The sequence below is a fragment of the Palaemon carinicauda genome, chromosome 40 (assembly GCF_036898095.1).
Source record: "Palaemon carinicauda isolate YSFRI2023 chromosome 40, ASM3689809v2, whole genome shotgun sequence".
NCBI classification, from domain to species: Eukaryota; Metazoa; Arthropoda; class Malacostraca; order Decapoda; family Palaemonidae; genus Palaemon; species Palaemon carinicauda.
Genome location: NC_090764.1, coordinates 43,577,946 through 43,604,090, shown reverse-complemented (window position 1 = coordinate 43,604,090; position 26,145 = coordinate 43,577,946). Strand labels below are relative to the sequence as shown.

Below are 26,145 nucleotides of genomic sequence, written 5' to 3'. Positions count from 1 at the left end.
GACCTAGGAGACGTAACCAAGATTGGGCTGGAAGCTCTCCACGTCTGAGGAAAGGTTCTGCGACTGTCCACAGCCTTGCTATCCTGTCGTCTGATGGGAAGGCTTTGGGAGATTGGTGTCTAATATCATGCCTAAATATCCCAGTTGTTGGGATGGAAGGAGAGAAGACTTCTCGAGATTTGCCATGATCCCTAGATCTTGGCAAAGTCTCAGAGGCTTGTCTCGGAGTCGAAGAAGGGTCGATTCCGAGACTGCCGGGGTTAGCCAGTCATCCAGATAGCGAAGGGGACTGATGCCGATCCTGTGTGGCCACGAAGATATCAGGGTGAACATTCTGGTGAACACCTGCGGTGCTGTGGAGAGTTCGAAACACAGCACCTTAAACTGGTAGACCTTGTTGTCTAGGCTGAATTTCAAGTACTTCCTGGAAGACGGATGGATTGGGATCTGGAACAACCCGTACTTCAGATCCAGAGTGCACCTGAAGTCTTGTGGTCTCACTACAAGTCTGATCGACCCTGCTGTTCCACGCTGAACTAAGCCCCTTTGCCGATCCCATGGCATAGGAGCTCAGCAACACTGGATTCGCTGTCAGGGGAGGTAGAGATGTTATGAACAGGACGCGATATCCGTGGCTGATCACGGAGATCGTGCAGGAATCGGCCCCGAGTTGCTGCCACCTGAACGCACAACTTTAGGCATCCCCCTACTGGGGGGCAGGGGGGTTGCCAATCCTAGCGTTTGCGGCCTCGGCCGCTCCCTCTAGGATCATTGCCTCCCCAGGAGGACTTCGCGTCCTCCTTGTCCCTGACAGGAGGGGGCTGCTGTTTAGACACCTTTGTCTTTGCCGCCGGAGCCGGTTCCGATGTCCTAGGCTGACGAGGCTGTTGTTGTTGAGGCGCTGGAGGCTTGTAGGATCTGGATGTAAGCGCCTTTAGGAGGGGCGAATCGTGATTCGATTTCCTCTACCTCTCAGCTGTCCGTCCCACGTCCTTGGGCTCAAACAAGCTCTTTCCAAGGATGGAAGAATGTCTGAGCTTGCCGACATCCACGGTTGGGAACGAACCTCTCGGTCACTGCATCCCAATGCTTCAACATCGAGTTTGCCCACAAGTTCGAAACTTGGTGAGCCGGAAATCGATGGTGCTCGTGCCCGAGAGGAGGAAAGTTTCCATGGTCTTCCTGGTGCTCTCCTTGGACAAGTCCTCGGATTGCAACAGGATGTCCAGAGATCCAAGCCAGATGACCAGCCACGAAGTGGCCTGCATGGCGCACTTTGCGGCCTTCACCTGGCTCAAGATCTCCGAAGCCGAGAATGTCACCTGCCGGGCGGAGAGTTTCTCGAGAGAAATTTCCCTGGTCAGCCCTTTCCCGGAATGGTGGAGGGGCAGAGCTAAACCAGGCTCCCCAATAATCTCGAAGTACCTCCTCTGCTGACGGCTGACAGCCGCAGTGTCAGCGACTCCCGCTGGAGGGAAGGGGATCGGGTGATCCTGAGGAGTAGAGATGATGGGGCCTGCCTGAAAAGAAGGAGAAGAATGTTGCCCAGACCTCTCTGAAGCTTCTTCCTGCTCCTGCACGTGAGCTGCTCTGCGTTTACGGGGTGGAGATCGTGATGACGATGATCTGGAAGTACGCGCTCCAGAAGACTCGCCAGGTTGCCCGTGTTGCGAAACCCGACGGGAATCGCGGACGAAATCGCGCAGGCGCTCGCGCCGTGGTAAACTCGTTGGTTCGCGCACGGGCGAACGTGGGAGCGCATGCGCACAGGCGCGCGGTTGTAATGGCGAGCGCTAGCAGCCGGGAGACCGATGGCGCGCTGACGAGCGATGGCGTGTTTTTGCGCGCGATGGCTCGTTGGCAGGCGATGGCGCGTTGGCGAGCGATGGCGCGTTGGCGAGCGATGGCGCGTTGGCGAGCGATGGCGCGTTGGCGAGCGATGGCGCGTTGGCGAGCGATGGCGCGAAGCGACCGATCTCGTACAGGAGAGTTAACGCGTGGGCGCGTAGGAGACCTACAGCGAACTGAAGCGTGGGCGCGTTGGCGCGTTGAAAAACGCTTGCGTGCAGGCGAAGACTCGCGCGGGCGCTTAGGAGATCACTGGCGCGTAAGGAGAGCCCTGGGGTGCCTGTGAGCACCTGTGCGCTAGCTTAGGCGCCTCCTGGGCGGCGCGCTGTGATGTGGAAGCGTGCTGGCGCGTTGGCGAGTGCGTGAGCGCTAGGACTGGAACTGCGCGTGGGCGCGTTTCGCATGAAACTCCAGAAGGGTGCTAGCGTAGGAACCTCTTGAACTGCGCGCGACGAGGCAGGAACCGGGGAGATCGTTGGCGCGCAGTTGCGCGGCCAGAAGATAGCAGCGAGGGTGCAGAACCAGATGGTGAGGTTGCGCGCAAGGGCGAACGCTCGTGGGCGGGCACAGGAGACTTCTCGCGGGCGCGCAGAGACTCGTTCAAGTCTGGAAGTGCGCACCGGAGATGGTGAGCTCTGAGGGAGCGCAGGAGATCTTCGGCGTGGAGGCGAAGGAATAAACTCCTTGCTTGTGCCCAGATCCGGAGATCGTGGGCGCGTGGGCAAACGTTGACGCGCATTGCGCACATCAGGAAAGGGCGCGCAGATGTGCGCTGGCGAGCAGGCAAACGTGGGAGTTCAGCGAGGAAATAATCTCCTTGCCTGCGCCCAGATCCGCAGATCGTGGGCGCGAGGGCGGAAGTTGGCGCGCATTGCGCACAGCAGAAAAGGGCGCGCTGACGATCAGGAGATCTACGGCGAGACTCAGCTATAGGAGATCGCTGGAGTGTTGATTCAGCAGAAGTCTGGTCCACAGCAGGAGAGCGTTTGTGAACTACTGCGCGCGAGCGTGCAGGAGAACAAGGTTGCACAGGTAAAAACCTGGCACTAAAGGGACTTACTCACATTGTGAGATAAGCCCTTTGCCCCGAAGGGACCGGAGCCCGTTGGAAAATGGGGTGAAGTGGCGCCCACTGCGCATCTGCGTCCAGGAACGGAGATGGAAGACAAGAAGGTCTGGCAGGTGTCGGAGATCGCGAACGATCTGCCGAAAGGTCTAGCGAAGCAGCTGCAACGGTCTGTTCTCGTCGAGGAGGATCCTCTGTGGGGCTGAAGATGAAGACGACCACGGACAGGAGCACCATCATCAGTCCTCCGAAGAGGAGTCTCTGTTAGTAAACGCTCCCGAGGGGGAGAGGCACTCGCAGGAGAGACCGTTAGACTCAGCTGCCCCCTCGAAGGATGTTCGGAGGGGGGGAACTGAGCCTTCAGCAACATCAGCAACAACAGCAGGAGGAGTCCTCCGAAGAGGAGTCTCTATGAGTGTCCTCTCTCGCAAACGAGAGAGGTGAACACTTCGTAGCAGAGACAAGAAGAACTGATGAAGGCGTCCCTTAGGGCCGTTGGATCAGCAAGCTGACCTATAAAGAGCAACCCTCCGAAGAGGAGCTCCTGCAGCTGCTCAGCCCCTTGAGCGTAGCTGCAGGTGCGACCGCTCAGCACCAAGAGCATAGTTGCACAAATTCCACGGTCCGGCCTTGCAACCGCTCAGCCCCCTGAGCATGGTTACAAAAGCGGTTGCTCAGCACCAAGAGCATAATCGCCCGAGGACCAGGAAACCAACCAGGAACTATTAAGGTAAGAGAAGTTCCTCCCCCTTGAAGGGGAAAAAACTCATACCTGGGATGGGAACCTCCCTCGGAAGGGAAGTTACCCACCCATGGAGGCGAGCCTCCTGAGCGCTCTAAATGAACTAAGGAGCTGACAGCTGTCACGGGAGAACTTCTAGGAGAAAGGAACACGCCCATGACAAAGTCCCAGAGAGGAGGCGGCAACAGCAGACTCCCCAGGCCCAAACAGGACAGCTCTGCTTCGTTGGCGCATTAGGCAAACAAAAAACTAGATAGCTAACTGTGAAAATAAAATAAATAATTAGTTAACATTCATTCCCCCGGGGGAACTCCGAAGAGGAACCCCGAGGGAAAAGAACATAAGAATTACACACCAGGAATGCGCCCTCCTCCCCCACTGACACTTACGGGAAGGGGGGGGAAGGCGGAGAACTGTAATAAAATGTTATTTTCATTAGTAAAATAAATTTTTGAATATACTTACCCGATGATCATGTAGCTGTCAACTCCGTTGCCCGACAGAAATCTACGGTCGGGATACGCCAGCGATCGCTATCCAGGTGGGGGTGTGCTCAACAGCGCCATCTGTGGTCAGGTACTCAAGTACTTCTTGTCAACAAGACCTCAATTTTCTCCTCGGTCCACTGGTTCTCTATGGGGAGGAAGGGCGGGTCCTTTAAATCATGATCATCGGGTAAGTATATTCAAAAATTTATTTTACTAATGAAAATAACATTTTTCAATATTAATCTTACCCGATGATCATGTAGCTGATTCACACCCAGGGTGGTGGGTGGAGACCAGCATACATGTTAACAAAGAAGCTAAGTATCCCGTGTTTCATTTTATTAGTTATTCAAAATAACAAATATAAAATAAATAAGTACCTGGTAAGGAAGTCGACTTGAACCATTACTCTGCCTTTATTAAGTACGTCTTCCTTACTGAGCGTAGCGGTCCTCTTAGGATGCTGAACGACTCTTAGGTGCTAAAGTATAAAGGGCTGCAACCCATACTAAAGGACCTCATCACAACCTCTAACCTAGGCGCTTCTCAAGAAAGAATTGACCACCCGCCAAATCAACCAGGATGCGGAAGGCTTCTTAGCCGACCGTACAACCCAAAACAACAATAAAAAGTATTCAAGAGAAAGGTTAAAAAGGTTATGGGATTATGGGAATGTAGTGGCTGAGCCCTCACCTACTACTGCACTCGCTGCTACGAATGGTCCCAGGGTGTAGCAGTTCTCGTAAAGAGACTGGACATCTTTGAGATAGAATGATGCGAACACTGACTTGCTTCTCCAATAGGTTGCATCCATAACACTCTGCAGAGAACGGTTCTGTTTGAAGGCCACTGAAGTAGCCACAGCTCTCACTTCATGTGTCCTTACCTTCAGCAAAGCAAGGTCTTCTTCCTTCAGATGAGAATGAGCTTCTCTAATCAGAAGCCTGATGTAGTAAGAAACTGCGTTCTTAGACATTGGTAGCGAAGGCTTCTTGACAGCACACCATAAGGCTTCTGATTGTCCTCGTAAAGGTTTTGACCTTCTTAGATAGTACCTAAGAGCTCTGACTGGGCAAAGTACTCTCTCCAGTTCGTTCCCCACCAAGTTGGACAGGCTAGGGATCTCGAACGATTTAGGCCAAGGACGTGAAGGAAGCTCGTTTTTAGCCAAAAAACCGAGCTGCAAGGAACATGTAGCCGTTTCCGATGTGAAACCTATGTTCCTGCTGAAGGCGTGGATCTCACTTACTCTTTTAGCTGTTGCTAGGCATACGAGGAAAAGAGTTTTTAATGTGAGGTCCTTAAAAGAGGCTGATTGGAGCGGTTCAAATCTGGATGACATAAGGAACCTTAGGACCACGTCTAGATTCCAGCCTGGAGTGGACAACCGACGTTCCTTTGAGGTCTCAAAAGACCTAAGGAGGTCCTGTAGATCTTTGTTGGTGGAAAGATCCAAGCCTCTGTGGCGGAAAACCGCTGCCAACATACTTCTGTAACCCTTGATCGTAGGAGCTGATAGGGATCTAACGTTCCTTAGATGTAACAGGAAGTCAGCAATCTGGGTTACAGTGGTACTGGTTGAGGAAACTGCATTGGCCTTGCACCAGTTTCGGAAGACTTCCCCTTTAGACTGATAGACTCTGAGAGTGGATGTCCTCCTTGCTCTGGCAATCGCTCTGGCTGCCTCCTTCGAAAAGCCTCTAGCTCTTGAGAGTCTTTCGATAGTCTGAAGGCAGTCAGACGAAGAGCGTGGAGGCTTGGGTGTACCTTCTTTACGTGAGGTTGACGCAGAAGGTCCACTCTTAGAGGAAGAGTCCTGGGAACGTCGACCAGCCATTGCAGTACCTCTGTGAACCATTCTCTCGCGGGCCAGAGGGGAGCAACCAACGTCAGCCGTGTCCCTTTGTGAGAGGCGAACTTCTGAAGTACCCTGTTGACAATCTTGAACGGCGGGAATGCACACAGGTCGAGATGGGACCAATCCAGCAGAAAGGCATCCACGTGAACTGCTGCTGGGTCTGGAATCGGAGAACAATACAATGGGAGCCTCTTGGTCATCGAGGTAGCGAACAGATCTATGGTTGGCTGACCCCACAGGGCCCAAAGTCTGCTGCAAACATTCTTGTGAAGGGTCCACTCTGTGGGGATGACTTGACCCTTCCGGCTGAGGCGATCTGCCATGACATTCATATCGCCCTGAATGAACCTCGTTACCAGCGTGAGCTTTCGATCTTTTGACCAAATGAGGAGGTCCCTTGCGATCTCGAACAACTTCCTCGAATGAGTCCCCCCCTGCTTGGAGATGTAAGCCAAGGCTGTGGTGTTGTCGGAGTTCACCTCCACCACCTTGTTTAGCTGGAGGGACTTGAAGTTTATCAAGGCCAGATGAACCGCCAACAACTCCTTGCAATTGATGTGAAGTGTCCTTTGCTCCTGATTCCATGTTCCCGAGCATTCCTGTCCGTCCAATGTCGCACCCCAGCCCGAGTCTGATGCGTCCGAGAAGAGACGGTGGTCGGGGGTCTGAACAGCTAAAGATAGACCTTCCTTGAGAAGAATGCTGTTCTTCCACCACGTTAGAGTAGACCTCATCTCTTCGGAAACAGGAACTGAGACCGTCTCTAGCGTCATGTCCTTTATCCAGTGAGCAGCTAGATGATACTGAAGGGGGCGGAGGTGGAGTCTCCCTAACTCGATGAACAGGGCCAGCGATGAAAGTGTCCCTGTTAGACTCATCCACTGCCTGACTGAGCATCGGTTACTTCTCAGCATGCTCTGGATGCACTCTAGGGCTTGGTTGATCCTTGGGGCCGACGGAAAAGCCCGAAAAGCTCGACTCTGAATCTCCATACCCAGGTAAACAATGGTCTGGGATGGGACGAGCTGGGACTTCTCTAAATTGACCAGGAGGCCCAGTTCCTTGGTCAGATCCATAGTCCATCTGAGATTCTCCAGACAGCGACGACTTGTGGGAGCTCTTAAAAGCCAGTCGTCTAAATAGAGGGAGGCTCTGATGTCTGCCAAGTGAAGGAATTTCGCAATATTCCTCATCAGTCTCGTAAACACAAGAGGTGCCGTGCTTAGGCCAAAGCACAGGGCTTGGAACTGGTACACAACCTTTCCAAAGACGAATCTTAGGAAAGGTTGGGAGTCTGAATGGATGGGGACGTGAAAGTATGCGTCTTTCAGGTCTAACGAGACCATCCAGTCCTCCTGCCTGACCGCTGCTAGGACCGACTTCGTCGTCTCCATCGTGAACGTCTGCTTGGTGACATAAGCATTGAGAGCACTGACGTCCAGCACCGGTCTCCAACCTCCTGTCTTCTTGGCTACCAGGAAGAGACGGTTGTAAAAGCCCGGGGATTGATGATCCCGGACTATGACCACTGCTTCCTTCTGTAGCAAGAGCGACACCTCTTGTTGCAACGCTAGCCTCTTGTCCTTCTCCTTGTAGTTGGGAGAGAGGTTGATGGGAGATGTAGCTAGAGGGGGATTGAGGCAGAACGGAATTCTGTATCCCTCCCTTAGCCACTTCACAGACTGAGCGTCTGCACCTCTGCTCTCCCAAGCTTGCCAGAAGGTCTTGAGTCTGGCTCCTACTGCTGTCTGGAGAGAAAGGCAGTCAAAACTTGCCTTTTGCGGACTTGGAACCCTTCTTGGACTTGCCACGGTGACTGTCTGCACGGGTACCTCCTCTGCTGGAGGTTCTGCCACGAAAGGGCGGGATGAACCTAGAAGCAGGTGTATCAACTGCTGTAGGGCGGAAGGGTCTAGGCACGGAAGGTAAGGTTTTAGCCTTACGTGCAGAAGAAGCCATGAGGTCATGAGTATCCTTCTGGATAAGAGAGGCAGCCATCCCCTTAATCAACTCCTCCGGAAACAGACACTTGGATTGATTGATTGATTTAAAGTTTTCAGGCATCCTGACATCTGAGGTCATTGACGCCGGTAACATTTAATTTATGTATACAAAAATAAAAGATAAAATAAAATAAAAAATAAAAGAGTATTCAATTAAAATCATAAAAGTTGAATGTAATAAAAGTTAAATATTTTTCAGAAGACCTGCTTCTGAAATAAATCTAAAAATGCCACTTGCATGGTAGGACACATCATTTCCAAGAATCTTGGCAAGGATGAACCTGCCACCCTCACCTCGAGCCTCAAACAAATATCTATTCCGCAAGTTGTTATAATTGGGGCATTCGGTCAGCAAATGCCTTACTGTTAGAGGTACTAAGCAGTCATCACAATACAGTTGGTGTTGGCCCTTCAGCAGAAACTCGTGTGTCAACCGAGTGTGACCAATACGGAGACGACAAAGAGACGTCTCCCATTTTCGGGGCATCATATTATACCTCCAAGGAGATAAGTCATTTGTTATCTCTCGCATTTTATTGCCATCTTGACTATCCCATTGCTGTTGCCATTTATTGCAAACCAAGTTCTTGATGACAGGTAAGAAATCATTACAGGCAATGGGATACCTTCTTGGCAGCAACTCGGATGCAGCCTCCTTAGCCAGTGAATCTGCCTTCTCATTCCCAGACACACCTACATGTGCTGGAACCCAACAAAATTGAACTGTTATACCTCTCCGTCCAATAATAAGAAGCCATTCTAAAATCTTTAAAACTAGAGGGTTATTAGAATTAAAAACTTCCATAGCTTGAAGGACACTCCTTGCATCACTAAAAATTGTAAAATTACCCTCCTTCTCCAATTCTATTTTCTCAATAGCGGTTAATATGCCATACAGTTCGGCAGTAAATATGGAAGCGGTCAGAGGAAGTGCACCTCTACAATTAAAACCATTACTATGTACTCCAAATCCAACGCCAGCATCAGATTTGGAGCCATCAGTATAGATAAAAGTTGATCCTCTATGTTCTTTAACATGTTCATTAAAAAGAGACCTGGCTTCTAGGTCTGACATATTCTTCTTATCTCCAATAAAATATTTACAAAAAGATATCTCTGGTAACTTCCATGGAGGCGTTGATGATACCTTGAATGGAAGTACCTTATTTCTAATTATATCCAGACTATTTAATAATCGTTTCACCCGAAAGCCATAGGGTTGAGGAGATTTTGGGTGCAACTCAAAGTATGATGCGTGTCTTACAAGGCTTGCAGTCTGAAAGGCTAGAGAGTTAGGGAGTCTTTGCAATCTAAACCAATACCGAAGAATGGAAGACATTCGGTAAAGGTCTAGAGGTAACTCTCCAGCATCAACAAGGAGACTTGGGATAGGCGAGGTTTTAAAAGCTCCAGTAGATAATCTAATACCTGCATGATGTATCGAGTCTAATATTTTTAACCGGCTTGAGGTGGCTGAAGAATATACCTCACAACCATAACTAATTTTGGAAAAAATCAAGGCCTTGTATAATTTTAAAATAGTACTGCGGTCTGCCCCCCATGATGTATGGGATAATACTTTTAAGATATTCAGAGCTTCAACACATTTAGCTTTTAATGCTTTTAAGTGAGAAACCCATGTAAGCCTACAATCAAATATCAAACCTAAAAATTTAGCTTCTCTTGCACATGGTATCCGTTGACTTTTAATGTATATATCCGGGTCTGGATGTACTCCCCGGATACGACAAAAATGGACAATGGTAGTTTTACTTGTCGAGAACTTAAATCCATTCATGTCAGCCCACTGGATAATTTTATCAATAGAGAGTTGGATTTTTCTCTCAACCATTGCCATTTTAGTGCCAGCAAATGATATTGAGAGATCATCCACAAATAATGTTGAGAGAACATCCTGGGGAATGGCTGAGGATATCCCATTAATTGCTAGTGCAAAAAGGGTTACACTCAGCACACTACCCTGAGGAACTCCTTCTTCCTGGCACTTACTCTCTGATAGAGTTTCCCCCACTCTCACTTGAAAAACTCTATGTGAAAGAAATGCCTGAATAAATAGTGGCAGCTCTCCTCTCAATCCCAATTCATGAATGGTTTTAAGAATACCATATCTCCATGTGGTATCATATGCCTTTTCAAGGTCAAAAAATACTGTAACATGGTGCTGTTTGGAAGCAAAGGCTTCACAAATAGAAGACTCTAGTCGTATCAACACATCAGTCGTTGAGTGCATTTTTCGGAATCCACATTGAATCGGTGATAAAATACCTTTCTTTTCAAGGTACCACACCAGCCTTGCATTGACCATCTTCTCCATGATTTTACATAAACAAGATGTCAATGCAATTGGACGATAGTTTGCTGCTAAAAACTTGTCTTTACCGGGTTTTAAAAAGGCTAAAATAATGGCTAGTTCCCAAACACTTGGGTAACTATGATCATGCCATATTCTATTAATAATACTTAAAATAAATAGCTTTGTATTAAAATGTACATGTTTAATCATTGCATATGGAATTCCATCGGGTCCAGGGGCTGTATCATTGCAATGAGCAAGTGCGGAATCAAATTCTCTTTCAGTGAAAGGAGAATTATACGACTCTTCCCTTCTTGTTGCAAAATTTAAAATTTTCTTTTCTTCAGTGCTCCTATACTGGTGACCAGGGGCTCCTTCACACTTGCTGGATACATTTGAAAAATGATTAGCCAGGGCATTGCTAACATCATTTGCTTCGGTTACATACTGGCCATTCACCTTCAACACTGGTGGTGGGTTGGGGGTGAATTTGCCAGCTATCTTTTTTACTTTCCTCCACACAGCAGATGGTGGTGTCCTACTGTTAATGGAGGAAACAAAAGACATCCATGACTGGCGCCTTGCTTCTTTCATGGCACGACGGAACTGTGCTCTACATTTCTTGTACATAATTAAATTCTCATCAGTTCTGCGTCTACGCAATCGTGTTAGAGATCTTCTTGTGGCTCTGTGGAGGGCAGTTAGTTCTGAAGACCACCACGGGACGGGTCGTCGTTTGAATAACCCTGTTGTTTTGGGAATTGAATTGACTCCAGCTGTATGGAGAGTTCCATTCAGTAAGTCTATGGCATCATCGATATTTTCAACTTGTCCTGCATCCCCCTCAATTTCGCTTAGTTCACGAAATTTATCCCAGTCCGCCTTGTCAAGATTCCATCGTGGCGATCCCTGTAAAGGTGGACCATTGTTGGTGTTTATAATGATTGGTGCGTGATCACTAGTATGCCAATCATCTAATGTTCTCCAATCAAAGTCGAGAAGGCAATTAGAGCTTACGATTGATAGGTCAATACATGACAAGGTACCTGTCTGGACATGAAAGTGTGTGGGCTCTCCTGTATTAAGGAGTCCCACATCTTCATTTTCCACAATTGATGTTATGATATTTCCCCTCGTGTTTGCTAAAACATCACCCCACAAAGGGTGTCTACCATTCAAATCTCCAAGTAAAAGGAAAGGTTGAGGGAGTTGTTGAATAACCTCCACTAAGTTGTCATACAAAATGTTATCATTTGGAGGCAAGTACAGAGAACAAATTGTATATTTTCGCCCTATGTCGATCTGTACAACCACTGCCTGCAGAGGTGTACGAATAGACAGAGAAACTTGGGGAACATCTCGACGAACGTATATGAGACTTCCGCCATGGCTCCCCACTTGGTGATCATATGGTGTCCTATAACTAATGTATTCGCGAGGGCAAGGGGTATTATGATCAAGTTTGCTCTCCTGTAGACAAATAATTATGGGGGAATGCTCATGAATAAGGAGCTTAAGTTCTTCATATTTGGCCCTTAAACCCTGACAATTCCATTGCAAAATGGAGGAAAAAACTATGGTTTATAATTTGGTAGACCCCTTGGATGGAGTCTTCCCATTAGCAGTGTTTGATCTAACACTATTTTTTGGTGGTTTTATTAAAGAGGGTCTTGATAGATTGGGTTTAGAATTTATGATTTTCTTTTTGTCTTTTTGATCTGATTGTTGAGGAGGTTGGTGGACCTCCACTTGAATTTCCGATTTATTTAAATTGACTTCCAGATCAGAAATATCAACTGACAAATCATCATACTTATTTGACGTCGTAATTTTGATATTTCTTATGGAGGGGGGCGAGAGAGATGGAGGTCTCTCTCTTTTCCGATTAGTAGGTTTTGAGCTACCAGGTTTTTGCACCTTCCCCAATACAGGTGCACCTGGTAACTTGGTGTCAGGTGGCATCTCCATCAAATCAGGCAAGGACATGGCCTGGGAGAGGTTAGTACTATTGCTGGTAACGGGGGACGAAGGCTGTACAGAAATGGGCAATGACCCATTTTTAATACGCTGTGGCAAAGCCTCAGAAGGCGATATGATTACCTTGTCATGCAGTACTTTATTATCAGAGGTTGTATTTCTTTTCTTAGGATTACTGGCAGTGCTAGGTGGGGTTGCTGTCTCCTGTGGTAAATTTACCTTTGATTTTAAGGCCTTTGCATAGCTGGTTGATTTATTCAACAATCTTTTTGCATGTCCCACACTTATGTGTTCTAAACTTGATTTGTTTAGGGCAGCTTCCTCCAACTTATACAGTTCGCATCTCCTATCAGTTGATTTATGATTCAAATTGCAATTTGAACACCTGGCCTCAAGTGTACATTCTCCATGATAAGTTTTGGAGCAAATACCACACAATTTTCCATTTTTACAAACTTTGGATGGGTGTCCAAATTTAAAACAATTAAAACATTGCAGGGGCTTTTGTTTGAAAGGCCGAACTTTAATCCTTTCATTTTCAATAAAAATATGGAAAGGTACATCAGCATCCTGGAAAGTGAGTATAATCATTGAAGTTCCAGGAATCTTATGCACTTTCCATACATTTAATGGACACATAGAAAGTATCTCCTCCTCTGTAAATTCGTATAGGTCCTTATTAAAGACCACTCCCCTTCCATAACTAAAATTAAGATGAGGTTTCATTTCCAATGTAATTTCATCACTGCCTGTCTGTAAGTTAGACAGTATTGCAGACTGAGTCGAAGATTTGGCATGGATGAGATAACTGTTCTTCCCAAAACGAGATATATCTCCAGGTGCTATGGTTCCTACTTTTTTTTGGATAAACTTATATATCTTAAAATAATTCCCTATTATCCCTTTAGGTTCAGCTAAGAGCCACATTGGTGGTTTGGGTTTTCTCTGTGAAGGCATGGGTACATTTCTATCTTTTTCAAACCAATCAGCAGGTTTGTACACATCCAATTCCTTTGGGACCTTATCACAAAGAGCTCCCATGATGTTCAATTCGTTAATTTTGATACTACTAATATTACTTATGGCATTAAACGCCTCATCGTGACTTTCAAAAGATATCCAAGAGTCCCATTTTTCATCTCCAAGTCTCATCCTTATTTCCTTTATCAATCCATAGCACTCAAATGCTCTATATATATCATCATAATTTGTCTCTAATGGGATTTGGGAAACATGAAGGAATCGTAGTTTCCCTGTGTTACCCAAATTGCTAGATTTTTTAACATCAGTAGAGTGGTCCTTTTTAGTTCGAAGGTCGTCAACAGAGTTTTCCTTAATTACAGTAGCAGAAGTCGTCAACAGTGCCGGGGGGGAGTCAGCAAATCCAGGGGATGGGGAGTCAGTATTTGAAGGGTCCATATTTAAGGATGGGATTTTCAGGTTTTTTGTTGTTTTGTTGGGGTACCTGCTTGAGAATTATAAGAAAGTATCATACGTTGGAAAGGAAATTTGCATTCTCCACTATCGGCACAATGAGAGTATATTTCCCCGATGGTCCACTCCATACCCTACCCGAAGGATAGCATCAAAACAGATATAGAGGCACAGGTGTAAGCTAAACCCGCCTGTTAGGACTGAGACCAAAGTAATATGGAATCATCCTCCCCATATCTGTAATGATGGGCTTCCGGCCAAAAGCCAAGAGTCCCACCTCAAGGATTGGATCCCCCTGGATTCCGATGACCCAACCCTTGAGAGTAGTTCCGCCAAAAAGGTCCAAACCATCTTTGGGATGGCTGAGATCATCCAATACTCTCATATATAGCTTTGAATGCGAATACCTCCCAACCGTGATCCCTTCTCCCATTCATCTAAGCAGGCAGTAATAACGAATGTGGAAATATCCACGCCATTTAAATAAAATAGAAAAAAAAAAATAGATAAATAAATAAATGAACAAATACAATAAATAAATATATATATATATGCATACATCTACATATATATATAACTAAGAAAAATAATAATCATAGAGATAGGACAGCAAGATGAAAGAAAGTTGATAAAATTAAGAGAAGGTCGAAGTAATATTAAGCAGAAGAAAAAGATGAAAGAGAGAAATTTAGATTCGAACTGGGGGAGCAATTTCCCGAAGTTCGAGAGCCCTCTTGCCCGTCACCAAGATTCAGCACGGGAATGAAATGCCGTGCTGAAGCTCAATGACTTCATCAAGGCATTCTCTCATTAAGAGGGCAGACACTTGGAGAGAGGAGCAAACAGCAACTCTGACTTCTGGCAAGGAGTGATACCAGCAGATAAGAAGGAGCACAGATGTTCTCTCTTCTTGAGGACTCCTGATACATATGAAGCCGCAAGTTCACCAGACCCATCCCGAATTGCCTTGTCCATGCTAGACATGATCAGCATGGCTGAGTCCTTATCTGAAGGGGAAGTCTTCCTGCTTAAGGCTCCCAAACACCAATCGAGGAAGTTGAATATCTCGAAGGCACGAAAGACTCCCTTCAACATATGATCAAGATCTGAAAAGGACCAGCAGATCTTCGAATGTCTCATAGCCAACCTGCGGGGAGAGTCAACCAGACTTGAGAAGTCGGCCTGGGCAGAGGCAGGAACCCCCAAGCCAGGTTCCTCTCCCGTGGCATACCAGACGCTCGACTTAGAAGCCAGCTTGGGAGGAGGAAACACAAAAGAGGTCCTTCCCAGTTGCTTCTTGGAATGCAACCAGTCCCCCATAACCCTCAAAGCTCTCCTAGATGATCTGGCGAGAACAAGCTTGGTGAAGGCAGGCGCAGCAGACTGCATGCCCAGAGCAAACTCGGAGGGAGGAGAACGAGGGGTTGCAGACACAAAGTGTTCAGGATACAAATCCCTGAACAAAGCAAGGACTTTGCGAAAGTCTAAGGAGGGTGGCGAAGACTTGTGTCCTTCAACATCAGAGTGAGGATCATCCAGATGAGCAGCTTCATCATCCGATACATCATCATCCGAAAGTTGAGTAGTGAGAGGCAAAGGCAGAGCAGCAAGCTGAACGGCTGAATCCTGCAGAACGGGTGCATGCGTACCTGCGGATCCATCATCATGCCTCTGCTGGACAGTCTGCGAGCTGGCAACAACAAAAGCAGAGGGCTGGTGTGTGGGAGGGTCTGTGGTGGGCTGAGGAGCATGCGGTAAGGTATGCAGAGCATGCTGTAAGGTATGCAGCTCATGCTGCATGGTATGCGGAGCATGCTGTAAGGTCTGCAGAGCATGCTGCATGGGCTGAGGAGAATGCCGCATAGTGCTGGAACCCGGCAACTCCTGATGCGGCAGCTCACGCATGTTAGCAGATGGTGCAGCAAGAACATGCGTCTGGCAGTGAGGACTGCGCATCGGTGGAGGAGCTCTCACAGGTGGGGTGTGGGAGCAGGCAGCCGCAGTATCTGCTGAGCGCACAACCTCTGCGGGTTGTAGGTTAACAGGAGAGGTGTTAACCTTCTCGGCATGATACTCCTGCATAAAAGCCGCAAGCTGAGACTGCATAGTCTGCAGCATGGACCACTTAGGTTCTACTGTGGTTGGAGCAACAACAGACGGAGCAGAGGCCTGTTGAGGGACCACTCTACCTCTCTTGGGAGGTGTGCAGTCATCAGATGACTGCGGCGAGTCCGAACTGACCCAGTGGCTACACCTGGGCCGTTGGACTAGCTCGGAAGGGACCTTACGTTTGAGCGGTCGTGAGACCTTGGTCCACCGTTTCCTCCTGGAAACCTCTTCCACAGACGAGGAATGTAAGGGCTCATTCGTCTGTAAGTGGATGGGACGATCCTTAGCAGATACGTCCGCAACCACTGAGGATACATCCGTGCGCCGATCAAGGCCTGCCGAACCCTTTGGTCCTTCGACATTGCTTCTCCCCTGGGCTTGGGAGCTTGCAAGAGGTCCCGGACTGGGAGGACGACTGGCACGCACAGATGTACCCTCATGCGCAACACTGACACTGACACTATGCACATCACTAGCACTAACACTTCCCACTGCACTCTTCGCTTTCAGCTCTCTGACATCTGCCAAGAGCTGATTGCGGTCACTAACCAACGACTCCACCTTCTCACCGAGAGCCTGAATGGCACGCAACATATCAGCCATTCCAGGCTGAGCACTCGTAGCAGGTTCGGGAGTCACCACCACAGGGGAAGGAAAAGGTTGAGGGGCATGGGGAGAGGAAAAATCCACAGAGCGAGAAGAACTCCTCCTATCTCTCTCCTTCTCTAACCTACGTGCATATCTGAGGAATTCATTAAAATCGAATTCCGAAAGCCCAGCACATTCCCCACATCGATCTTCCAATTGACAGGATTTTCCCCTACAATTGGAACATACGGTGTGAGGATCTATAGAGGCCTTCGGAAGACGCCTAGTACAAGTCCTAACACTACACTGCCTGTATTTAGGAACTTGGGAATGGTCAGACATCTTGAATTTAGAGGTAGTCAAGGGGGAATTCCAAAATTAAGCAAAGATCGTTAACCAATGAATCAAATTAATTCCAAAAGCTTGCTAAGCTAAGGATAAAGCTTCCTGAACAGCGAAGGCTAAACTTCAGAGCAAATACATCACCAAATCGTGAACAAAAGACTCCAAAATCAACAGCGTATCCATGTAGGTCTTGCCGGCGGCACGACAGAGGAAAAATTGAGGTCTTGTTGACAAGAAGTACTTGAGTACCTGACCACAGATGGCGCTGTTGAGCACACCCCCACCTGGATAGCGATCGCTGGCGTATCCCGACCGTAGATTTCTGTCGGGCAACGGAGTTGACAGCTACATGATCATCGGGTAAGATTAATATTGAAAAAACAGAATTATAACAATTATAACAATTATAATTATGTAATTCATCTAAGAATGTTCACTAATAGAAGAACGAATGAACCCCGAAGGGAAGCGTTCTACACAGAAGCTGAAAAGTTAACAAATACAATTAGATTTCATTAAAATAATTGAGACAAAAAAAACGGAGAAGCAACTCAACCCGCAAAGGGAAGGAAGCTACCATAATACGTAGTAGTAATAAAAAGGTGAACGACCTCGAGAGAGAGAGAGACCGCAGTCAAACTAAACTCCCATGTTCCCTACGCTGATAGTCCAAGTTCCCCGTAGGGAAGGAGGAACAGCGGAGAAAACAGATTAATAAATAAAGTCCAGCGAAGACGATTCTCCACGGCGCCCGAGAATCGGAAGCCGAAGGAAGGACCGAAGGACCAAGGGAGAGATCGCGACCCACAAAATGTCACCGTGGAGGCCTGGAACTACACGGAGATGTTGTCGTACACTACACACACACAGCACAAACACTGAAAAGGAAACTTACTGAATTTCTATACTCAAATATATACATAAACATAAGAATGTTTATATTAAGTATAAGAAAAGTAAGTAATTAAGTAAAGACAAAACATCAATGGCTGCCATGCGAGGACGGGAACAGACACGTCTGCCCACCGTCCGAGCCAAAAGCGAAGTGAATCAGTTCACCGGTGTGTGAGGGGGGAGGGGTAGCTAGCTTCCCCTCTCCTACCCCCTCGCTAGCTAGCGAGAGGGTAGTTAAACCTCGTTAAAAATCTAATGGCTCGCCATTTCAGCTACGCCGAAAGTAATACCCCATGTAAATAATGTGGTTTGTATTTCGGTTACGGAACAAGTGCTTTTTACTCCAGAGGAATCAAAATGTGGCACAGTAGTCTTGCTAAACCACTTCATATCAAATCAATATTCAGCATTTTTCTGTAACATAGTATACTGTATAGGCAACTTATATCATAGTGGAGATTATTAAAAAAGATTTTTCTTATTAATTTATAAATGAAGCGAGGAGTGCTTTTTCTTAAACTCAGCACATTTTATTGCTTTTGTTTTCAAAATTTAATTTTTCAATATGAATGGGAATTATCTACTGTTGTTTATTTCAAAAGCTTGAATATCCTACCTACAACATTTGCATGACAAATATTCCTTCTTCTCATGATCTCCAAAGTTTATGTAAACTTAATTTTCAAGTCCTTTCAGTTACTGTATACAGAAAACAATCAGATACTTGCAACGTTTGTCAAATACTGCTTACATTAATTAGTGACAAGTTATATTTTAGAGCAAAAACAATTCCTAAGTCAAACCATTGAGATTAATTCTTATTTGGGACAATATCTGATGGATAACTAACACTAAACAATTTGAATATTATTAAAGCAGTCTGAAATTTGTAATGTTATCTTAAAAATATATAAATCCTCATTCAGTAATAATTTTTATCATTAAAATTCTATGTTCACCACTTGGTCCCCTTATAAATGTAGATAGTGGGTGAGGTTTACTTTCAAATTGTTGGAAAGAACCGAGATGACAATGGTGAGATGAATTACTGAAATAGAATTATTGTACTAGAAAGGAGGGAGTCAAGGTATAAGAAGAATTTGTTATACCGGTATATAAAATGTAAAGGAAAGGGATAGGGAAGCTTGTTTGAGATACTATGCTTATGTAATATAAATAGAGAAAGTAGAACCAATCAAAAGAACTAATAAAATGCATCGATGAAGAGGAATTTGGGGCATCACCGGATCAGACGGATGGATGTGGCGAGGAGGGATATGGGTGAGGTGGGACTGAGGGAAGGGAGTTTATTATCATTACTATTATTATTACTAGGTAAGCTACAACCCCAGCTGGAAAAGCAGGATGCTATAAGCCCAATGGCTCTAACTGGGAAAAATAGCCCAGTGAGGAAAGGAAACAAGGAAATAAACAGACTACAGAAGTAATGAACAAAATAAAATATTTTAAGAACAGTAACAACATTAAATAGATATTTCACATATACAGTAAACTATAAAAACTTTAAAAAAAAACAGAGGAAGAGAAATAAGATAGAATAGTGTACCCTCAAGCAAAAGAACTCTACCAGAAGACAGTGGAAGCCCATGGTACAAAGGCTATGGCACTACCCCAGACTAAGGGACAATGGTTTGATTTTGGAGTGTCCTTCTCCTACAAGAGTTGCTTACCATAGTAAAGTCTTGTCTACCTTTACCAACAGGAAAGTAGCCATTGAACAATTACAGTGCAGTAGTTAACCCCTGAGCGAAGAAGAATTGTTTGGTAATCTCAGTGTTGTCATATGTATGAGGACAGAGGAGAATGTGGAAAGAATAGGCCAGACTGTGGGCAAAGATATAATTAGCTTTAACCAGAGAGAATGATCCAATGTAGTACTGTCTGGCCAGTCAAAGGACCCAATAACTCTCTAGAGGTAGTATCTCAACGCGTGACTGGTGCCTTGGCCAACCTACTACCTACAGGATGGATAAAGGTGACTCTGCAATGTATTGGGAATAATAAGATCGAGAGAAGACGACGACAACTTGCAAATTGACACTTATAACTGGGAACATATATATATATATATATATATATATATATATATATATATATATATATATATATATATATATATATATATATATATATATATATATATATATATATATATATATATATATATATATATATATATATATATATATAAAAAGGCCTAAATCTCACCTAAGAAAAAGATGATCACAAACACTACCTTATTTATATCTTCACAGGGTCAAAACAAAATTTGCTTTAGATAAAGTCTTAGTAGTTTGTAAGGGAAACAATCTGTAGATCATGAAAGCATACACTAATGAGAAAGAGAATGAAAGGCTTAGTACTGTAGCTACTAAGATATATTGAGATTACCAATTGTAAAACTAGCTAAAACAAAGTAAAAGACAGATTATTTTGCTATAAGAGAGAAGACTGCACATTCATCAACAACACAAGAGTATTAAACTAGCAGCAGACAGAGGGCTTGGTAGAATTTTTGGTGCACTTATATAGCAAATATTTCATGAATTAGAATTCAAACCAATTTATAGTAGCACCGCCAAGTACTTATTGAATTAGTTGGTAAAAACAGCGTGGATGGAATACATGGGAAATAAGTGAAAGGAAAATGAAAATATGTGAGATTACTGAAAGGCAAAATAAAGACAATTTTGTTAGAATAACTGGATGGATTTTTGTTAGAGGTATAAAAGAAAATTAAAAATTAAATCATCTTGCACTTTATGGGTTGCAATTGTATTTTACATGTCACTTACCAGTTTAAGTAACTTCTTTAATATGTGGGAAACTCTTAAAACTCCAACATCTCTCTTTATACAAGTAAGTGCTGCGGTATTAAGGAATTCCTCACTATAACAGGCTGAACCACTACCTTCATATGCTTGACAAATTTTCCCAAGAGTTGTTTCAATCTGAAAATTCAAAAGTTTTGAAATTCTGTGCTTAGCTCTCAACATTTCTTGGTTAATAAATACAGTACAGGTAATGATTGAGCAATGCTTAATTTTAGCTTTATCAGTTCAAGTAATGGAACAAAATTAAAAAAAGATTCAAATATTCACTTCATAAATGATTAATATACCTGAGTGATAGAAAATGCATCAATATTTTTAGAAAAAACTTTGAGGCACTCCTTCAGTAATGTCTCTCTGATCAAAGCATCTTCTTTGCTTGAAGGAAATTGATTCTTTCTTGCATCCATATCCAGCAATGTCCATAAAAAGAAATGTGCTGTTTTTCCAGAGTTAATAGCGCCTCGTTCATATATTTCATTCAGAATTAAATTCAAACCACGAATTTTCCCACGTACAGCAATAACAAGAACCTGAAAGTTTTAGAAAGAGATTACAAACAAATCTGCAAGGTATAACAATAATATATTCAGTACAGTTGAGGTAAAAAAGCTTACACCTAATAATGTGCAATGATATTTTAAAAATTACAAATTTGTATTTTTCCTAGCATACAAACATTCCACTACATTTACATTGTGCATATTGTTTTTGGAAAAGCTGAACTAGCCATGAAAGTTTTAAGAGAGGGATAACTATTGCTTACTGGTAGGACTTCTTGGGGGAAAGGGTGGCGGGCCAATGTGTATAAATATTAGAATGTTTGAATGCTAGGAAAAATACAAATTATTACAAATTTTTCATTTGTTCCAGCGCAAATACAAACCTTTCACTATTCATATTGGATAGACTCACTCTTAGGAGGGAGGAAGTCCTTAACAAATGGTTTTGGTATTTAGACCCGGGGTTCTCTCTACTTCGGTAACAACGTAGTAGGAACCCTACCCTCCCTAAATTGTCGTGCTATGCCCTATTAGGGGTAAGCGCTATTAGTGGCCTGCAAAAGTTTGTGTGTTCGTGAAACTAGCTATGTGGCTGGCCTATAAAGTAGGAACTCGAATACAAATCGGAGATTCCTTAGACTTTACCCAATACCCTTCCTCGAAGAGGTATTAGGGAAGCATCAAAGTATTATTTCTATACTTAGGAGTACAAGTGAAATGAGTCTTACCTGCAGAGAGGTGAGGTCAGCTTGTGCTGAGGGACCATGGTGCTGTTATCCCCAGGGGGGAGAAGATGAAAGGAAGAAAGAGCCAGTCATTCTACTCATTCACCTCAGAATAACTCGGGTAACCTCAGCCCTCAACCCTCTGCTGCTTGTCCATCAAGGAGCTTGAGGTGTTTTAGGCCACTTGTTGTGAAGACACCACAGTACCTATTGAGAACGTATCCAGGTTCCTGTGGGTTACTTCTTGCAGGTAGTGGGCAGTGAACGTTGTTTGACGTTTCCGCATACCCTCTTGCAGTACCTGCGCCACAGAGTAGTTCTTTTTGAACGGCAGGGACGTTGCAATGCCCCTGATATCATGAGCTCTGGGTCGTTTGGAAGGAAGAGGGTCTGGATTGAGAGGAAACTCAATTACCTCCCGAATCCAGGAGGAAAAGGAATTCCTTGTGACCCTCCTCTTGATCTTCCCTGTGCTGACAAACAGTGCTGACACACGGGGGCAAGCTGCTGCCGTTCTCTTAAGGTAACACCTGAGATTCTTCCCCAGACAAAGCCCCAGTTGGTCTGGGTCTTTGGTTACAGAACAAGGATTTTCTATCCAGAATGGGCCGGACCTGGTGTACAGCAAACCCGGATTTTGAGACTTAGTAATGAACTCATGGGCGAAGCTGAGATTTACTTCTCCCCATCTCCTAGAGTAGGAGACATCAGAAGATAGATCATGCAACTCACTAACTCTCTTGGCCGAAGCCAAAGCGAGTAGAAAAACCGTCTTTCATGTAAGGAGGCGATCTGTTGCCTGGCATAAAGGTTTGCTGAGAGGGACCTTCAGAGACTGAAGGACCCGAGCCGCGTTTCAAGGAGGAGGTCTAAGTTCCGACTGGGGACAAGTCATCTCAAAACTTTGTATGAGTAGAGGCATCAAGGGGAGTGATGCCCCTTCCACGACATCGGTCACAAAAGATCAACCACTTCGCCTGGAAGACTGACATTGAAAAGCATCTTAGGTGACTAGACATCCTTTCTGCAACTCGCAAAAAGCCACAATAAAAGAGGTGGTGTTGCGCTGTTTCCAGGCGTGAAGTCGAAGCGAAGCTATGGCTGTGTGGAAGATGTAGGCATGTAGCTGTTTTAGTAGACTGGGTCATGGAGGAAGTTCCCTTGGAAGCTGCAGAGGGTCCGGGAAACCATTCTGCATGATGCCATAGCGGAGCTATTGGAATCATTGATAAATTCTTGCTTATGCTGACTTAGTTGAGGACTTTTTCACCAGATCGAACGGAGGAAATGTGTCACATCTAAGCTGGCCAACCATTGTTGGAATACATCTTGCTCGAGACCCTGGGGGTCCGGGACTGGGGAAGCATTGAGCAAGAAGCCTGAAGTTCAGAGCGTTGCAAACAGGTCCACAATTGGGGAACCCCAATAAGTTAAGACTTTGTCAAGTACTAGATGATTCAAAGACACATGGAGCCCACTATCTGAGTCGCCCTGCTCAGATTGTCTATAAGCACATTCCTGTTGCCAGGAATGACACGAGCAAATGGGGACACCTAGCTGTCTTCTGTCCATCTGAGTATTTCTACTGCTAGATGGATCTCTAAGAGAGCTATATGCTGATACCTTTCTGATTCGGGCCAAATGACGAAGATAGATTGGTGCGGCATATGGCCCCTCCCCCTTCTTTTGATGCATCCGAAGAGAGCATCAGTTCCAGAGGGGGGACAAGAATATTGACCTCTTTGCGGAGGTTTTCGTCTCCCACCCACCATCTGCGTTAAGTCCCGAGGGGTCGGGAGATTGCGTAGCAAGAAAAACATCTTGAGATGATGTCAAGACGTGCAACTGCTTGCACGCTTCTGTTATGAAGGGGGGGGGGGGGGAGATCCAGTCCTCCCTCCAACTGCCACCAATCTAGTGGGGTTGGCTGAGTAAGAATGATACAAATCGGTAAACCAGGTAGCCAGTACTGCTTATGTTATTACAACGACTCTCCTTAGAAATCACCTTCCAGATGAGAGCCCGGTCGGTAACTACCGAACGCAATCAACTACTCCCAAAGGATAAGATTGAGACATATCTTCAATCTATTACTGGATGGGTAATATGTGCATAAGTCTACCTATGGACCAGGAACACAGACCTGTGAGGAGGAAAAGTATACGGGCGTAGCCCGAATTGAAGTCGTATCCAAAACTGGATTGGAGAAGGTTGAAAACGTTTGTAACCGAGATTTCTCTTTCTTAAGAAAGACGATAAACGTTTGTATTTATTTGTCTCCGATCGGTAAAACTGGCATAAGTATTGCATGTTCCCTTCTAGGGAACAGATACGCTTATGAGAAATTTTCAGTCCAAGCATTTCTAAGAAAACTGAGACCTTCCATCAGAAAGAAAGGAAAGAAGTGCCTATGAAGGCAGAACGTATATACAGTATGTCTGGTTACGAGAAGGTAGATGAGTAATATATAACCTGGTTTCCAGTAAGGGATATAGCAATTACAACTTATTAGAATGGAGTTCTAATTGTAAGATGGTTTATAGCCCTTGTTGGCAGAAAGATCGCTTCCACTAATATCCACTTACCCATCTGCATTAACACATGGATAATCTTTGCATCTAGGTAAACGTTTGAAAACGAACACATTTGCGGGAATGATGCATGTGCGACAAATCACAACGTTATTGCCCAAAGAAAACTTGATCTTCGACTAGCTGTCGTATTTTTCAAGATGTGAGCGCATATGCTCACAAACAAAATGGATTTTGAGTGAAGCGAAAAATCTATTTTTGGGTGAGATAGCCATGTCGTCCTGATGGAAGGTTCCTTTAAGTAGCTTCCAAGGGTATATTTGACTACAGTGATATTCCCAGAGAATCTACCTTTAGGTCTCCAGAATTCTAACTCCTGATGCGAATATCCTTAAAATTTCTCTCAAGGATATCGCATAATATCAGGGGACGTATATCTTGATACGACACACATTAATTCAGGGAGAGGCAATTGGTTGAGAATTGCTTATAGAATTATTAATGACATTTCTACTAGGGCAAAAAAGAAGCATATACCCATCAAAAAGAGAGATGGATCTGTTATAAAAACAGAAGAAGAAGAAAGGCAATGTTGGATGGAACACTTTAGTGAGGTCATGAATAGGAGATATGAAGGGAATAATTTGATTGATATACCTGAAGCTGAGAAGACCTTAATGTACCCATGAACAAATTCAGTGTGTCTGAAGTCGGAGCTATCCTTAAAACACTAAAGATATGTAAAGCCCCTGGATTTGGTGGAATAACTGCAGAGATGATACTGGTCGAAAATAAAGTGAATCCCAGAATACTTACAAGATTATTTTGTAGAATGTGGCATGAGGAAGCAAAACCTGATGAAAGTTGAAAATGGTAAAAAAGGTGACCTGACTGACTGCAATAATTACAGAGGCATAACACTTTCGTCAGTTGTTATGAAAATATATAGTATGCTTATTCTAAAGAGACAGCAGAGAAAGATTGATGAAAAGCTGAGAGATGAACAAGCAGGATTTAGAAAAGGTAGAAGTTGCACTTACCAAATTTTCATTTTGAGACATGTTGTACAGCAATGCGTAGAATATAGAAACCCACTTTTGATGGCATTTGTGGACTATGAAAAAGTCTTTGATAGTGTGCACAGACCAATTTTGTGGAGAGTCCTGCGTTAATAAGGAATTCCTCATAAATATGACAAATTCGTAGATAATTTGTATTTTTCCTAACTATACAAACCTTAGCTATTTACATGGGGTAATTACTTCGGCATAGCTGAATGACGAGCCATAAGAATTTTAACGAGGGTTTACTACCCCACCGCTAGTTAGCGGGGGGGGGGGGTAGGGAGGGGTAGCCTGCTACCCCTTCCCCCTCACACACACAGTGAGTGCTTCACTTTGCTTAGAGGTAGGACTTATCCCGGGGGGACAGGGCTGGCAGGCAAATATGTGTAAATAGCTAAGGTTTGTATAGTTAGGAAAAATACAAATTATTTACGAATTTGTCATTTGTTCCGTAACTGAAATACAAACCACGCTATTTACATGGGGTGACCTAACCCTTAGGAAGGGTGGTAAGTCCCTGCCATACTGGCTTTGGCTTGCCAGGGGACTCCATATTCGAGTGTCTGCGTACTCAGACAGTAGGGAATCCCTGCTCCTCGCTAGCAGCTGTGAAACTGCTGCGGCCTGCGTAAGGTGTGTGCAAAGGTGAAAAGTGACTCGTCCTAGGAAGTTGACCTGGAGCTCCTCAGATGGAAATCTAGGCTAGGACTCTCCCAATACCACCTCGTCAAGGTATGGGGACATGATAGTATTACACTTAATACTAGGAACACAAGGAAGCATGGTTTACCTGCAGTGGTTTGA

General features: G+C 44.9%; 1 protein-coding gene across 1 annotated transcript in view; it reads right to left on the bottom strand.

Moving 5' to 3' along the window:
- Nucleotides 1–26,145, bottom strand: part of LOC137631741 (uncharacterized) — a 220,245-nt gene that overhangs the window by 101,665 nt on the left and 92,435 nt on the right. Inside the window, exons 6-7 of the mRNA XM_068363651.1 lie at nt 20,809–21,051; nt 20,483–20,638 (exon numbers count right to left, since the gene is read on the bottom strand). Of these exons, the coding sequence (XP_068219752.1) occupies nt 20,483–20,638; nt 20,809–21,051 (399 nt within the window). The remainder of the gene's footprint in view (nt 1–20,482; nt 20,639–20,808; nt 21,052–26,145) is intronic.